Source organism: Crassostrea angulata, chromosome 4, assembly GCF_025612915.1.
Source record: "Crassostrea angulata isolate pt1a10 chromosome 4, ASM2561291v2, whole genome shotgun sequence".
Taxonomy (NCBI): domain Eukaryota; kingdom Metazoa; phylum Mollusca; class Bivalvia; order Ostreida; family Ostreidae; genus Magallana; species Magallana angulata.
This window is the reverse complement of record NC_069114.1, coordinates 34252566-34271246: the sequence shown is the minus strand read 5'-3', so window position 1 is coordinate 34271246 and position 18681 is coordinate 34252566. Positions and strand designations below refer to the sequence as shown.

The 18681-nt window shown below is 32.1% G+C and overlaps 1 protein-coding gene across 1 annotated transcript; it reads right to left on the bottom strand.

Moving 5' to 3' along the window:
• Positions 1–2384: 2384 nt before the first annotated feature.
• On the bottom strand, positions 2385–11038 carry LOC128179248 (uncharacterized). Its single transcript, XM_052846616.1, has 5 exons — positions 10919–11038; positions 10282–10422; positions 6724–6823; positions 6387–6517; positions 2385–2851 (listed from the first exon to the last, which is right to left on the bottom strand). The coding sequence occupies exons 1-5, from the start codon at positions 10955–10957 to the stop codon at positions 2591–2593; spliced, it is 672 nt and encodes a 223-aa protein (XP_052702576.1). The 5' UTR covers positions 10958–11038; the 3' UTR covers positions 2385–2590.
• Between the last annotated feature and the right edge of the window lie 7643 nt (positions 11039–18681).

Genomic DNA, 18681 nt, shown 5'->3' with positions numbered 1-18681 from the left:
CCAAGCACACAACTATTTCAGAGCTATTGTAAACGAGATGTCATGCTTTAATCAGAGATAAAAGAACAGAGGAAATTAAAACTATATGGTTGATATAGAAATTAAATAGGAAATAGGTAAAATAATACTCTTTATTTCATCTCCTGTAATTTCGCCAAGTCTATTCTGTATTCGCTGGTAAAAATTTGTGAAAACAATGCACTGTTATGCACAATATCATTTCTTACCGTCTTCTGTACCCCGAATCAAACTAAACAGTTAAACAGCCCAACCCGACAACGAACCCGATTGTAATAATAATACAAAAAAAACCCTGCCGATTAAATTTACAACACAATGCTTGACACTATTTTATAGAATTTATTTGTTTGTTAGAAATGGTACAGGAAAAGAAATGGTACAAGTAACGCACGATATTATTACTGACTACATACTGACCTCGTTTATTCAGTTACACACCGAACCCGATAACGAACCCGAACATTAAAAAATTGGAATATAAAAAATTAATTTTCTCCAAATTTATGTCAATCAGACGCAACAAAAGTGTAAACTTGATCTGTAGTTTGACATTTTGAAGCTGCTCAGCAAGTTTCATATTATTCTTCAAATGCATAAAGAAAAAAAGTGTGGAAAACTGAAGTGGGACAGACAGACGGACTGACGGACGGACGGACAGACGGACGGACGGACGGACGGACAACGGGTGATCAGAAAAGCTCACTTGAGCTTTCAGCTCAGGTGAGCTAAAAACGTCTTACGCTTGATATTTGATAATCATATATTTTTAGTCCCCTACCGGTTTCACCGGAGGGGACTATAGCTTTCCTCTGCGTCCGTCAGTCCGTCTGTCCGTCCGTCCGTCCGTCCGTCTGTCGGTCCGTCCGTCAGTCCGTCTGTCTGTCCCACTTCAGTTTTCCACACTTTTTTTCTTTATGCATTTGAGGAATAATATGAAACTTGCTGAACAGCTTCAAATTGTCAAACTACAGATCAAGTTTACACTTTTGTAGCGTCTGATTGACATATTTTCGAGAAAATTAATTTTTTATATTCCAATTTTTTAATGTTCGGGTTCGTTATCGGGTTCGGTGTGTAACTGAATAAACGAGGTCAGTATGTAGTCAGTAATAATATCGTGCGTTACTTGCACCATTCCTTTTCCTGTACCATTCTTTTTATCATTTCTAACAAACAAATAAATTCTATAAAATATTGTCAAGCATTATGTTGTAAATTTAATCGGCAGGGTTTTTTTGTATTATTATTACAATCGGGTTCGTTGTCGGGTTGGGCTGTTTAACTGTTTGGTTTAATTCGGGGTACAGAAGACGGTTAGAAATGATATTGTGCATAACAGCGCATTGTTTTCACAAATTTTTACCAGCGAATACAGAATAGACTTCGCGAAATTACAGGAGATGAAATAAAGAGTATTATTTTACCTATTTCCTATTTAATTTCTATATCAACTATATAGATTAATTTCCTCTGTTCTTTTATCTCTGATTAAAGCATGACACCTCGTTTACAATAGCTCTGAAATAGTTGTGTGCTTGGAAGCTTTCACAGAATAATACAAACCGGTAGGGGACGTGTATTGCTTATGCAATACTCTCAGAATGCTTGTTACAAATATTTTATCCAAACCTAAAAAATTGATCAAATCGGAGAACTGCATAGCAATTGCATATGCGCAGTAGTTTGCCCATTGGCGGATTAAAAGGGGGTGATTGCTTGTCAAAAGTTTGGTAAAGCATACCATTGATAGAGCAAGTAAATGACTCCTGTGACGACCACGGTATCACAATTCCAATCAGTAAATGAATTTGTATGTTGATAATTTTATGTTAATCTCGGCAACTTCTCCATCTTTTACTAACTCCAATAATGTTTGTTTCCACATTGTATGCAAGTTGTCCTGTTTTATGTATTTCAAACATTGGGAACTGACAAATTATACATTTTTGTATCCTGTATCGTAACTACAATTTACTGTTGCAAACATAGTTTTGGACTCTATACGCCTCTGAAAATTACCGGTTTTATAGAAAAATACACTCATTCAGTTGCAAATAAGACCTTAATTGATTTATCAAATTTGTTTTCTTTTTAAATCATTTAATGCATATTTTATCCAATATACCATACGAGATAAATATTGCCCACTAGAAATATGATTTGATTTATGTTGGAAACTTACAAGACTTATTTACATCATAATTACAGTTACCGGTGAAAATAAACCTTGCTTTAAAGAAGTACAGTTGAAGAAATCGTATCAAAATAATAACGTTATTGTAATAAAACTTACATAATTTTCAACTTTCCAATTAAGTGCAAATATTATTTCATATTTTGGTAAAATTAATTTCTTTTCAGAATTTGTAACCTTATAAAACACATCATTTATTTAAAGATATACATGTTACATCTTGTACTAGACAAAGCTCTCATAACATACAATTATCATTTAAACATTCGAATTTTTAAAATCTTAATGCAAATAAAGATAACTCTAATTATCAATTATACCATATAACAATCACATAGTGACTTATGCATGTCAATTTCAGTCAATTTCTTTGAATCACTTTTGTTTGGGAATTCTTCCCATCAAAAAGAACTCTTGATTCGGTTTCAAGTTCATTAAAAATGCCATGCGATTAGACATTGCAAATAAAGCTGTGACTGCTCCAATATCCCATAAATCGTCTTTATCAAGACCATTCTTTGTAAGGTTTTCTATCTTATCCTCTGTGAGAGGCTGACAGCGGCACAAATCCATGGCAACATCCAAAATGGCGCGTTGTCGATCGTCGAGATCAGCTGTTTTCCAGTTTGCAGCAATCTGTATTTATTTAGATACAATGTAAGTATTATGTACTCATTTCGACACATTTTAGCAAGTTTCACCAACTGACAAATCAGAAAATATTGGTGATTTTATTTTGAAATTGTGTATCATATTGAAAAAACATAATTTAACTAGGTATTTGGGGGCATGTACAGCTCTTTTAATTTTGAAATAAAAATCTTGAGCCCATCCAATTTCTGCTATTGATGCATTTCTGATATCAATAGTGTGAAATACTATGGTATTGTTTCCATTTATTAGGATCTTTTTAAAAATAGGATTTTCTTAAAGACACGAAATACAGCTCTCCATTCTTTTCTACATTACCCCACTGAAGTTATACACAAATCGATGCTGTAAGACAACGTTCCTTTCTTTAAATTGTTTTTAATTACTTTCTAATTACTAAACTTGTGATTATTCTGATTAAATCACATATATTTTGGGTTAAATATCCTCAATGTGTTACGACTGATCCGGAAAATGAAAAATTTTGGTTGAACGACATTAAAAGTACATTACTTGCAGTTATTTAAGACTTTTTGACGATTAAGTACGCACTATAAATATGCGGTTAATAAAATAACAGAATTAATCGTTCCAAATGATATTACACACAGTACCACATTTAGTTTGTTAACCCAAAACAAATTCTCAGACAAATAGGAAAATACATGATAATCATTTGAAACTGATATCTTATTAAGCCAACACATGTTCTACCATAGTTAGAATTTACATACATGTACAATAGCAGTGCCATATTGTAAAGTTTGAGTTTACCGGATGGCAGTAAATACAAAATTTACAACATGTTGTAAATTTTCATTTACTGCCTTCCGGTAAACTCAAACTTTACAACATGACAACAGAGGACAGTATATTAAAATGAGTTACCGTTCTTGTACTTATGCAAACTAATTCACAAGAACAGAATTACCCTTAATGGGAGAATCGTTTGAAAAACTGATAAATCGGTGATACTACATAATGTAAAATATATAAAATGGATAAACGGCAGAAAAGCAATATCATTAAAATTTTACAATGAGAACTGCGCACCAATAATAATTACATCTAGCTGCAGGACTGTAGCTCCCGGTCTGAAAAAATTCGGATGGACGACCTGGGAGCTACAGTGCCTCCCATAGTAAAAAACTGCAATTTACGGCGCACAAAAAAATGCGCTAGTTTTGGACTGATTAATCTCATTTACGAACACATTCTGTACAAATCTTCGATCCCAAAAAATTCCTCGGACATTTTACTACAGATGTCGTCACTTCACTTGCTTCTGATAGTCTTTTAAACACCATCAACAGCCCTGTAAACTAAAGTGGTGCAAGTTTGTTTACATTTAAAAATGGCGACTCTCGATCTCGACGTAAATTAACATACTTCTTTTTCCGAGGTCGGTTATCATGTTTAAGAAAAAATCTGAGGCAAGTAAAGTGATGATATCAGTAGTAAATTTGCTGAAGAATTTAATGGTACTAATTATTTTTACAGAATTTGTGTGAAAATAAGGTTAATAAGTCCAAAACTAGCGCAATTTTTTGTGCGCCGTAAATTGCAGTTTTTTACTATGGGAGGCACTGTAGCTCCCAGGTCGTCCATCCGAATTTTTTCAGACCGGGAGCTACAGTCCTGCAGCTACTATACATCATGTTAAGGCATGCCAAACCAACACTTTTTCTACAACTATAATATTTTACCATCTTATATTTTAATTTTCCAGTGTAATTTGTGTTTTTTAAGCATTTTATTTATCATAAGAGCATTTTATAACAAAAACGTTCTTTTTTCTTTTTTTTACTAATGGGCAATACCTAATTTACTTAATGCCTATTTTTAATGTTATTATACGTAAATTTGGATATTATTGGGGATCCTATTGGAATAAGCTTCTATGTTTTTATGGGTTATCCTGGTATCATAGCACGGTTTATTGCGTGGACCCTGAGGTCCACGCAGAAAATATATAAGCAAGGTTAAACCGGATGCTATGGGGAAAATTCAGTCTGCGCATGAGCTAGCCTGGTTCCTGTGCGTAATGGGTAGCTGATGGAACCAGGCTAGCACACGGTTATCTCAATCGTGATCGGGATTCCGTGCCATATGCACACAGAAGTTCAAAGGCGATGTAATTGTAAAGTTGTCGGTAAACAGTACAGAAACAATGTATCCCTTATAAAGAAATGATTGGCATGTGATATGAACTATCAGTATTATGAAATAAGTTAATGTTTTGCCGAAACAAGAACATGCATCAAATAGCATAATTTGCAATGTTTTGTTGTTTTCCACATGTAACTTAACTTTACTTTTATAGTAGGCGAGGCTTGAGAACTTCCCGATTAAATTTTTTTTAAGCATTTAAGTATTATTGTATAATAATGTCACTTTATAAAAGTTTAAATCTCAAGAAAAATGCATCATTGAAATTTTTAATTTACACAAAGCTGTCACTGCATAGTTAACAAAGTAGTGCGAATCGTAATGTGTGCACAAATAGAAGAATTCACCGAATGCCTGTACATGCAAACTTCATTCATAGATAGACAATAATTATTTTAGAAGTACGAATCCTTTAAATTCTAAGATAAAAAGTCAGGGCTATACATACATGTATACATACGTAATACAACGTACAAATTTAGTGGTTAAAAGCAAAGGGCTAGAGTCAAACGGCTGGAATCTCTAAGAATCTTAAGGCTTTCACGTTTTCGTCTGAAACACGTGCAAATGGTCCACGTATTGTAGTCCTTTTTTAAAGGACAGCAACTTGTATAGCACCATTTTTGTTATGCATTTATAATGTCCCTCAAATACTACGTCTTTTAAATGACTAATAATAGTGTATATATGATGACACGATACCAATTAAATAATACCTGTGTAAGTTTATTGTCCCCCGAGACAGAAAATAGTTGCTGTCGAGGCGGACAATAAACTTGATTCCGTCCGAATAGCCATTAATAGGTATTTTATTACACCAAAGAAACTGTGAATTGTCGGCGATGCAGATTTTGTTGATGAGAAACAAATTAGAGTTATCGGACTTTGAATTAAGCGTAGCTACTCGGATTACAGTCACTGTGTAGAAACGGACTAGGGTAACGCACTTTATCCTAGTCCAAGATGCATCTTGGACTAGGATATGGCGAGATGGAAGCTCGCTTCAGATTTTTTCGCACAAGTTTTCACCTTTTCCATGGTTGATTCTAAAAACTATTGCGCACTGCGCACTATATGTTGGCCGGTGCTAGTTTTGGATGTCTACTCGTAAATCTGTATCAAATTGCTCGTATTTGTAGAGACAGTGAAACGAGGGAAATCGAAAGCATCGGGTATTCACCATGGGCAGATAGCACGGAAGCTATTTCACATTTTGATAAAATAGTATGTTTATTCGTTATAATTTTACATAGAAAAATTTTTTGCAGGGGTATAATAAAAATACTATTTTCTTAAGAGCTGCGCTGCTCTTGAAGGAATATATTTTCATTCGACATATAATTTGGCTTACCTGGTCAGCAAGAAGAGGCTGTTTAGAATAGATTCGATGTAGGGCTCCGTGAGCCACAACACAGTAGAGGCAATGATTTTCTGCTGATGTAGCTAATACAATCATTTCCTTATCCGCCTTCGTCAAGTTCCCTGTCAGTGTCACCATTAATTAATATATTTAATGTAAAATGTATGATAATCTGACTTTACTCTCACACTAAAAAAAAAAAGAATTATTCAGAATTGTTGGAATGACAGCAAGAAATGCAACAAAATATATCCGATGTATGAAATATTTTTAACATAATATACATTTAATTACGTTATGATGAAATGGAGAAATACTGTAACAGTACCTTTGTTCACCCCCATTACAACATCATAATACTGCATAAAGGCTCGTAATTCGTCGGGTCGATATGACATAGCACGGAAAACATTGGGTAAAAATCCACTCTGGAAGATTAATAAAAAAAAAAGAAAGAAAGGAAAATTGGTCAGTTATTCTTATTTGGAAAGTTACAAAAGGTTTAAAAGACTACCAAGAATGTAAACTTGGTTTTGTTTTTTTAAATAAGTATCAAAATTTTTAAAGCTATACACGCTATAATTTGCGTCAATTTTGAATGACAGTGAAAACGCATGTGTTTGTCTACTTATAAAAGTTATCCTTAATCTGTAAATTACAAGGGTGAATTCCATCTCGTTACAAAGATATAGATTTTTAATTGTTAATTTTCCTGCCAGGAAAATATACCTTTTCATGAATATTGATGAAGAAAGAGCAAACCGACCTCATTGCGCATGTCCGCGGAGAATAAGGTGGTCGTCATTGTTTGCCTATTTAAATATCCAACTTGATTTTTAATATGCTTAACAGTTGTTAATTTGAAATACATACATGTATAATGAGTAAAATACGCTTGCCATTCACGATACCCTTACTTCTGCATTAACACTTATAGGATCTATAAATAGCACATAGGGGAAAAACACATGTCTACGTCATTTTTTTAAAGGAAGTATTCATATCTACTCACAGGCTTGTATTTTTTTCTTTTGTTTGTACTCGTATATCGGACAAATTTATGCTTTACTGAAAATATCCTTTCCTTTGTGAAACTATCACAATTATGAAGATGTTGACCCTTCACCAGTTTTGGTATGAAATGCTAAATTTTGCTGTCGATATCACGTGATAGATTGATATTCACGAGGAGGCATTACTTTCCTGGCAGGAAAATAAATATTTTTTATTGTTTAATATTTGATATATTTGTTACGTGATCGAATTGAGCATTATAATTAACAGAATAAAGGTAACTTTTATTAGTAATCAAACACATACATTTTCCCCTTTATTCAAAATTGACGCAAATTATAGCGTGTATAGCTTTAAAGGTTAAGATTTAAATTACTATAAAAATAACTTCTATTGAATATTTCCTCAATTAATTCTTTGAAAATAGGATTTTGTTAATATAGTCACTGCCATGTGACCGGTGTTGCGTAAGGTAAAAATAAAAAACGCAAAAAACCCCTCTGAGATTGTAGCTTGTATCCTTCATATTTTATTGAAAACGACAATTACGAATACAGCTTTTCATCGTGGTTTTCTTCAAATCAAACCCGAAGCACCAAATTAAACTAAGCTATTATCATAAAGCGTCATTAAAAGAATTATTTTCCAAAATCAGTGATCTGTAGGCTACTTCCATTTATTAGATCTTGATCTTACCTACATGTATCTATACTTATAAATTAAGGCATTTTGCAAATAAGCTACAAAATGCCTGCACCAGAGTACTTGCTTACACCTTTGTTATTTCAACACATGTGAGATGATGTCCGTAAGGTATAATTGAATTTTAACTGATGAGTTATTTTTGTGAAATTAATCAAAAACCTATTTTAATTTTCGATAAACAAGCCCGAAATAGCAAAACGAAAAACGGGTTGATTAATTGACGTCATGGCGGAAAGTGTAGGGCGAGTTAACCATCGGCTTTGACCAGCTACATCTACTTTGAATCTGACAACTTTGACTGAAATATGCATGCAAATCAGAGGCGGATCCAGCAATTTTGAAAAGGGGGGGGTTCCAATTGATGAAAATCAATATGTGCAAAATACATTATTTGTCAATAAACAAAGCCTTTTGAACGTTTTCCGTGCGTAAATTTAATAAACAATTATCTCTTACATCAATATCTATTTCACATCTATTTTAATATCAGAGTGCACTGCATTATTGAGCGTTTTGGTTTAGGAAAGGAAGATTTGCATAATTTCTAGCCTTAAAAAATAAACGAGTCTCCAGCAATGAGAACGTGCGTCTATGCTATGCTTAATAGAGAGAAACGCTAAGAAACCAAAAATAATTCAGACTTTTTACGACAAGATATTATAAAAATGAATTTTTGGTAAAAAAAAAAAATATATTTGTCTTTGATGTTTAAACTCTGAACTATTTAATATTTATTGATTTTGAGTTTTATCGATCGCCTTCTTAAATAAAGGTCTAAATGATAGGATATAACAAAAATGGGGATAGTTTATCAGCTGAATAGATGGAACATGTGTAATACAATTGTACAAGCAGTAGTCGTCCCACGGAACTTGATGTGACCTCTGTATAATGGATGCGCCACATCACCCGGCACTAGTACTGATGCGATCTTATTCAGGAAAGTTTTGAAAAGTTGTGCATTTTCATGATGGTTTATATATAAACCCCTTACACGATATTTTGTAGCATAATTTCCGATTCTTGGAAACAAATCAAAAAAGGGGCTTTCTTTTGTGTTTCATGTGGGTACGAGGTACGGTAAAGCTAGCATTCCAGAAAAATAGCATAACTTGCATAAAATTAACTATAGTTGATTTTTTAAAGAAATAGAGTAGACAATACATTGTAGATGTAATTATAAATCTGTGTTTTTAGTGACACTGCTTGGTTATTTTTTTTTTAATTTTCCACATGTTTACTCACAGATGTACCTTTTTCGAAAAAAAAAATCGTAAGGGTTTTTCATATGAAATACATGAACATGTAAATTACGGTGCGTTGTAAAAAATTCTTTAAATTAGCAATTTTAAAGGCATTTATTTGAAATAATTACAGTATTTATATTATAAATGGGGACAATTGCCTTTAAATAGGCATTACAAGTTTTCCAAAAAATTTATATGCTCCAGAGAAAGGGGGGGGGGGGGGGGGGGTTCCGACCCCCGGAACCCCCCCCCCCCCTGGATCCGCCAATGCAAATAGATAATAATGCATAACCTAGCGTGTTTTAATTCATTTTCATACCACGACAAATTGGTTGTACACCTTAAACATTAATAAACAGATACACTAAATACTTATTCACTGGTTTGAAATAAATACATGTAGAGAAAAAAGTTTTTTTCAAGTCAGCTGCAAGAAACTGTATTAAGGCCACGCACATGTACATGATTGTGTATATTATCCATTTCAGTCTATGGTTTAGATTTTTCATCCCTGCCCGCTCCTTTAAATATCCCACAATGCAGGTTTTTTTTTTCAATTTTAAAGGGTTAAGATAAAGAAAAATTTGGACAAAGTGTATACAAAAAATGAAAAAATATGGTTCAACATATTAAGCATTATATGATAATAATGTGTAAAGTGTTAATTCCCGCGCTTGCGCGGGGTATCATCTAGTATTAATTACTCAGTTGTAAAGAAAAGTATGAGCAATGTCATGTTGTAAATTTTGAATTTACCGGGTGGCAGTAAATACAAAATTTACAACATGTCATGTTGTGAATTTTGTATTTACTGCCACCCGGTATATTCGAAATTTACAACACGCAAGCAATATCCATTCCCTGTCTTTATCAGAACTATCAATGATTAAATCATATATTAATAAGAATTAATACCAAACCTTCTCTTCTGTTGTTTCCATGGCAATTCTTACGTCATCTGGCAGACTTCTGACGTCCGGAACAGGAAACCGACTAAAGCTGTTCATCAAAATGGGTGACCAGTGTACATTTCGTGCAAAACTCCTCATCAACCCACCCACCTTGTGGTATCATTAAAATAAATAAATAAATAAATAAATAAATAAATAAATAAATAAATAAATAAATAAATGAATAAAATTCTAATATATCAAAACACCTTCCGATAAAAAAAGAATGAATGACAAACACACACAACTATGGTCGCTATTGTTTTTGGGTGAAATAAAATGTTTGTATTTATAACCAAAGTGATTTCCATATATTTTTCGTCCTATTTATTAATCAGACATTCATTTGCCAAATTGGTGTCTACAAACACACCATTCAGTTTTTAAATATCAGAATCATAAATCCATTTACCTGATAAGCTTCTTTTGTCAAATTAAAAATGAATGCCCCTGTGGTGTAACATTGTACAATACGTGTGTATGTAAACAAACGGCGGTCAAACGAAACGAAATGATCTGCATTGAAGTCCCATAATTGTAACACAATATACTCGGATGTCTTACATTTGTACGTTAGAATATATAACATTCTTTTGTTTTTACTTACCTGCCGAGGAATGCAAGTTCTTAAAACAGATATGAACATATTTGCAGTACTATGGAATACACTGTGTGCTTTCTGATTAGGGTCTCAAAACCACGTGATCGTAATTCGGACTTTGTTTAAACAGTTAAATGCACAAGCACGTAGCATCAGTCGGGGGCCGGGGGGGGGGGGGGGGGGGCTTGGCCCCCCTGATGCTACGTGCCTGTGCACTTTTTCTCGCAGTAACAAATTTTCTAAAATTTACATTAAAAAAATTGAATTGTCATGGAGTTGGTCCCCCCACTTTTGTGGCAGGATGTAAAAAATTAATATGAAGATAAGGAAATTAGGATTGAAATTGAAGGTATATACTACGCCAGTCCCCCCCCCCCCCCACGCCCCCACGGATTAGGATTTTTGTCACGGTGTGAAATTCAATCTTTCGGACTATTTTTAATTATTGTGTAAATTATGTTTTTCGGACTTTGTGTTAATTGCTACAAAAACTTTTCATCTATTTCGACAACTGTTTTATAAACGTTATAAATTCCTCGCAGCATTAATCCCACCTGAGGCACAATCAGTGATGGACAGCTAATCTTTTAATTGACTTCTGTTTTTGTTTATTGACACTTAAGCTTCTTTCATCTTATTCCTTTTATGTACATGCTGCTAAAATGTCCCGAGTTACTCAATAGCTGTTTGATAATTGATTTACTTACATCTGTACTTATTACTGTTAATCCTTCATTGTGTTATTCCATTTGTTCGTTATATATTATTCTGAATTGTAAATTATAGTCAGTTGGAATCAGACCTTCGGTGCTGATGCATACCAAACTCACGTAAAAGTATATTTCATGTCAAGTCTATATTAAAGTCTGAAAACTAAAACGCGTGTTGGCTTGTTGGAGGTTTTATGAGGCTGGGCCCAACAACAAGAGAATAAGCTCACGGTTGGCCCAGTATTAGTACTATACGGGAGAGAGCGCCCCGTAATATTTTGAAGATTTTGGGGAAGTCATAATATCCTTTTTTTTTTCTTTTTTGCTTGTCAAGATTTTTTTGGATGAGTTTGACCCCCCCCCCCCCCCCCCACTTTCAGAAACGATGCTACGTGCCTGATGCATGCACATATATTCTTATATATTATTTAGATCTTAACGAAATCGAAACTGAAAAGCACTTTTTATTACGTTGTCCATTCTTTAATAACCAGAGATGTCATTTATTTTATGAAATTGGAAATGATTTAACTGTAAGTCAAAATAATACAAATGACAGTACTCTGTTCGTTGACCTAATATGAAACTATCCCCGCCAAATCGCTTATTTTATTAATGAATTATACAATTTAAGCCAGAAACACTTGACAAAGCCATCTTGCTCCCAAAACATGTAAAATTTATTCACATTGTAACAGTTTGAAAGTGACTTATAGGTCCGTTGGGCCGGGTGTATTATGTTATATTTGTAAAATGAATTTTGTAATCATGCTATATACACATGTCACTATAATAAATTATTTACTTACTTACTATATTCCTTTCTGTTCATGTGTAGGCTAGTGTGATTCAGAGATTCAACTGCGGCGCGAAGCGCTGAAGGGGATAGATACGGTATGGGATAGCCCCCTTCAATTTTGTAATGCACCCGCCGAAAAAAGTTGAAAATAAACGCGAAATCACGAGGTTTTACGATATCAATATGAAAAAAAAATGAGTCTAATTGAAATTTTTTAAGTACATATGTATATAATGCTAGTCGTACTGGCACAAGAGAGAGAAAAGTCGTCCTAAATGAAAATTTTGATTTCTTTTATTCTGCGAATTTAAAGATAGGTTGCCATGATTCAGAAATTAAAATTCTCGTGCCACTTGGCAACATTCTGAAAAATCATTCCGAATTAAAATAACACGATGCTTCCCTCCTGAAAGTTATTACGGTGTGCATTAAAATAATAATTTATTTCAAGGTATATATGGCGTATTGTTGATAGATTAAGTTTGCCTTATAAAACTCTTTTTATTTCATTACTTTATTTAAAGGTAGGACTTTTCTGTAAATTACACAATTAGATTAACCGCGTTTTACAGATATAAATAATCGTTGAAATTTTTAAATTGAACGAACATATGTATCATGTGTATCTACACTCAATTTTGTAATTTCATTATTTTTTTTAGTACAGATACGCCATATATAGCTTTAACACTTTCATTATGTAAACAAAATATTTTGTCCAGTAATCTTTTCTTATTTTGACAATAAGCGCATTTGTTTTTCGGGAATTTTTGCTTTAGAAATAAACTTTGTTATACCATTATCAATGTCAAACATAAAGTCTTAGTTGACATGAATTACAGCAAAATCAATGAGTCGTTCTTGAGCTAGACTTATTTTTAAATTAGTGTTATTATTAACTTTGTGTATATATATATATATATATATATATATATATATATATATATATATATATATATATATATATATATATATATATATATATATATATATATTTATGCACCTTGATAAAATACTGTGTAGACTGCAGGCTTTTAGCCTCTATGAAATATACGCCACTGGAATCCCATGTATAGCAGCCCCTCTCTTCAACGCTTCAGTGACCTATTTTCGAAGATTTGCTAGTACTTTCAACATAAATTTATCTATATACTTAAAAAATTGATATGAAATGGATTTGGGTAAGCCCCCCCCCCCCCCCCCCCCACACACACACAGAGCGCTCTGGTTGTGTTTATACATGTATATACAAGATACAAGAACTTACCGAAATAATGTTTCTTAAGACTTTTATTCCACCACCTGTAAGCATCCTTATTCACTATTTTGATTAGGCTATATGTTTGTTTTATGAGACATCAACAACTGTTGCTCGTTCGAATCAATTCAAACTACCGAGCATTCGCAACTTTGTGTATGGCAAAAAACTTGATTATTCAAGTCTTCTGATTAGTATTCACATTTCACCAAGTGAATAAGCTCTAAGAAAAATTATTTAGAGCTAAAAAAATATTTCAAAGGTTAATTCAGTGAAACTTTATATTAAAACAGTAAGATTTATCTCAGAAATGACGTATTTAATTGTATTGTGCAAGGTCACAATAACCGCATAACACAACGTTGCATCATCGTTTTTAATCTTTGAAAAAAAAAAAGACAATTCGAGTCATTTAAAATACTGTCTCAAAAGCTTCATAATATAATACATATATATATATATATATATATATATATATATATATATATATATATATATATATATATATATATATATATATATTAGGTCATATATATATATATTATTTCGGTGTTGTGATTTTTTTCATATATATATATATATATATATATATATTTATATATATATATATATATATATATATATATATATATATATATATATATATATATATATATATATATATATATATATATATATATATATATATAAACAATAGTAAGGAGTCTTATTAATGATGATAAACGTGTTTAGTTTCCGCAACATTGGCAGAAATGGACTGCGGTTACAGACTGGCGGTAGAAAGTGCGTCAATAGAACTTCCTTATAGTTAATACAGTATCTAAAGTGCTTTTACTTACGAAATATAATTATCATTGAGCAAAGAGTTCATACACTAAAATAATATCAAATCCGATAGTTTATCAATTAATCTGATAGATTGGTCTCAAATGGCTTTGTTTTCTTCTTGCCGCATATGCAGTCTGCATGCACTGATAGATTATGCTACATGTAATATTTAAAGCTTGGATTAACCAAAATGGTTTTAATCATTATTACAACACATCGCATCACGCCATAAATCATATAATCCTTAATATCAAACTTCTTATAACATAATGCCAACAGTTTCCAAAAATCAAAACGTTACTTTAGATCAATCAATATTAAACAATTATCGGTTTAATATTGATCTATCTGTATAATATCTCGCGTCTGATTTGTTTGCTCCAAGTCATGATCTAATTGATGAATATTTTGAGCGCGTCTGATTTGTTTGCTCCAAGTCATGATCTAATTGATGAATATTTTGAGCGATCATGAATTGAGTTACTAACAAGAGAAATTCAGTGTAATGTTCTTGAAAAAACTCAAAACATTGATGTAATAAATTATCTATAGGACATGAAATGCATGCTATATCAAAAATACAGTTATTTCAATGAATCAATAGAATTTATCACATGAAATCGACTACACCAAAAAACTTACTAACAAAAAAAAAACCATAAACCAGCACCAATAACAAAATAACAACAACAAAAAACCCCAAAAGCAAAAAAAAACCATACCCCCCCCCCCTTCCAAAAAAAAAAAATCCACAAAAACCCCATTTTGACGCTGCGCTTCGTGCTTAATCGATAATTTTTTCTGAATATTCGATAAAAATCAGCATTAACCTTAAGAAAGATAATAAAAGGAGTTAACCCACTACATTACGAGGTAATGTACAGGTTTTTATGGAGCGTTTCCAACTCAGATTATATGAATTAAATACGGTAAAAAATGAATTCATTGGATATTGATTGATTGGCTGCTGGTTCAATTCTCTAACATCAGGTACAGGAAAAGGTGAGTATCTATCATAAATAGCAATGAGTTGAAGAGACATAGCGTCAAGGGGAATGATAATTTTTGGCGAAAACCAAAGCGACGTCAGCAAAAGATTTCAATCTTCAGACCTAAACTTTTTATTTACTTAATTAAACAGTGCACTGTTAAGAGTAATTACACTATATTTGTACAGTGTATAACAAATGCTTTTAAAAAAGGAAATTATTTGTAACATGACTATGGCAATTGTTTTTATTCGCATATCTTTAAAAGTTGTGAAGGAAGCTGTGTAGCAACCTCTGATGATACAGTATCCACTAATGATATTAAGTTGTATTACCGAATCGTCCCCTATGATGCATTTCAAATTTACGTCCACTAATGCTTTAAGAAAAAATCGCAAAATAAGTACATCTTTGACCTTTAAAGATATGATTTTTATTGCATTAGAGGATTAGCTTCAACTGTTAATAAAAAAGTAAGTATAGTAGAGTAATATTCTATATTTTAATTATATTTAAATTTAATTTAATTTTCATTGGCTATTTTTCTATTGACTTAAAAGGAGTGTCAGACATATTATTTGGATTCTGTTTTGCTTTCATAGCTCTTTTAATTTGATAAGATTGAATCTTTAGATGCAAGCTAATAAGAACCATTACTTCTTTGAAGCCTAAATATTCAGCTGCTAGTACAATGTTAATTGAAAATGTTTATTTGGCATATTAGAATATAAATATATATTAAAACGTAATGAATAGTATAGAATATTCGGACCAGAGGTAATTGTTTTAAAGCAGTGGGTCAAGCCTTTTTAAAGATTGTTTTAAGATATGTTCATATAACTTTTTTTTTAGAGAATTTGCTCATTTTATCGCCTTTCCTGTTAGTTAATATAAGCACCTGATATTTTACCTCAGTCATCCATAAAAGAGTAATCCAGAACCAACTAACCATTACATGTAACAGTAAAGACAATGTTGTGAACTATAACAATATTTTTAAATTCACTTCTTTCTCTTGACATTAAACATAAAAACTATCTAGAATAGACCCCTGTTACTCAAAATAAAAGCAATGTATGAAGGCAAAAACTCGTGTTTCTTATTGGCATGTACCTATCACGTTAGTAGTAACCTCTAATGGTGCATCCTCTAATGATTAGTGGACAGAATTGTAATCATTAATGATTTTTGTTATCGTTAAGGAACTAAATACTTCCTACTCAGTTATTAATGCACTTTAGGACCGGGTCCAGAAATTTTCCAGGGTGGTTGAAGTCGAACCTTTTCACAATGATATAACAATAAACTCATTTTTCTTAAAAATCGTTTTATCTTAATTTTGTTATCTTTCTAGATCCGGACCTGACTTTCAAAATTATATAACAAATGGTCAAATTCTAATCAACTGATAATATCAAATGAAAACGCAAAACATGGACACGTAGTACATTAATCGTTTAATGATATGGTCATGCTCTTATGCGTGACACTCTGTCTACTCGCTCTGTTAACAAAGAAAAATATTAGATAGTTTATTTAAAAATTAAACAATTTTAAAGATTACATCATTGAAGTAATCATCGGTGATATATCATTATACACGTATTGTATTAGTCCTAGTGGGTGGTGTTAACTAAAGGATGGGTTTCAACCACTCATGATACTATTCCATGTATAAAGAGGTGAAATTTAAAACAGTACTTTAGTATACATAATTGTATTATTAACAGTTGAAGTTCATCCTCTACTGCAATAAAAATCATATCTTTAAAGGTCAACGATGTACTTATTTTGCGATTTTTTCTTATAGCATTAGTGGACGTGAAATTTGACCCTTAATGATGTAAATTTGAAATCATATCATTAGTGAACGGTAGTTTGTTAATGATACAATTACATCATTAAGTGTCAGAAGTCTGACCACTTATGCAACTTTATATCATTAGTGGATATTGTATCATTTAAGCATTGAATCATTATTTTTTGAAAGATGTGGTCTCATAACTGCAACGGTGTGTGCATCCAACTTGTATTACGCGCGCCAGCGTTATGAAAATTTGTTTGCACACACCGTTGCAGTTATGAGACCACATCTTTCAAAAAATAATGATTCAATGCTTATATTTTGTTTTTTTTAAAAATATTTATTCTTTTTCCGAAAACATGATTTATTTTTTAAAATATCTGTCTTATTCAACGAATAATGTGCAATTAACGGAAGAGCCATTGGAACAGCCGAATCATGCTGACAAAAATAGTGCACAGAGATTTAATAACTTATAAGAGAATTTTATTGTTCATTCTGTAATTTGATGAATTTACTTTTGGTATACTAAGAAATTAATCAATTGAATTCATTTTACTGTTAAAATATGTTTACATCAAGAAATATTTATCAGCGTAAGTAGAATACCAGGTCGTGATCTGGCTTGAAGTCGCGAGGAGAGTCAGCCATGGTCTTCGAGACATACTATAGGAAGACTGTATTCATACGCACCAGATTTGGTGATTGGGTCTTCTGTGTTATGCGTATATATCACTCAAATAAATCAATGCAATTTGATAGGGGTAAGAAAGTAAATGTAAATATTAGAGGTTGCTACTTGCGACAAAGCTATCATAGATCAACAAGAAACACATACACGAGATAACTTAAATCTCCATATATATATATATATATATATATATATATATATATATATATATATATATATATATATATATATATATATATATATATATATATATATATATATATATATATTATAGCATTGAATGATTCATTTTTGACGTCGTCGTGTCAATAACTGCCGTCAGGTGAGCAGACAAATTGAATAACGCGCGTTAGCGCGTTATGATAATTTGTCTGCTCACCTGACGGCAGTTATTGACACGACGACGTCAAAAATGAATCATTTAATGCTTATATTTACATTCCCTTACTGAAGAAATCAATTGTTTACTTAAATAAATCGATATAAAGTGTAGAACACGGAGGGAGTGAATAAGTAACAGCAGGAACAGCTGTTTTGTAAAACCGGTTTAAACTGGTTTTCACATAGACTGTTGAGATGAGATCGACGAGCATGAAAATATAATCCATGATAAATAACTCTTGAAATGGTGCTTTAAACAATCAAGTCAACTTTTTTGTTGAATAATTATAAAAAATGGTGTTTTTACAA

Bases quoted from the DNA above. Each gene is read 5' to 3' on its own strand.
- LOC128179248 (XM_052846616.1), bottom strand. From the start codon at position 10,957: ATGTTCATATCTGTTTTAAGAACTTGCATTCCTCGGCAG. The intron at 10,423-10,918 runs GTAAGTAAAAAC...TGATACCACAAG, and splicing joins GAACTTGCATTCCTCGGCAG to GTGGGTGGGTTGATGAGGAG. The intron at 6,824-10,281 runs GTTTGGTATTAA...TTAATCTTCCAG, and splicing joins TGGAAACAACAGAAGAGAAG to AGTGGATTTTTACCCAATGT.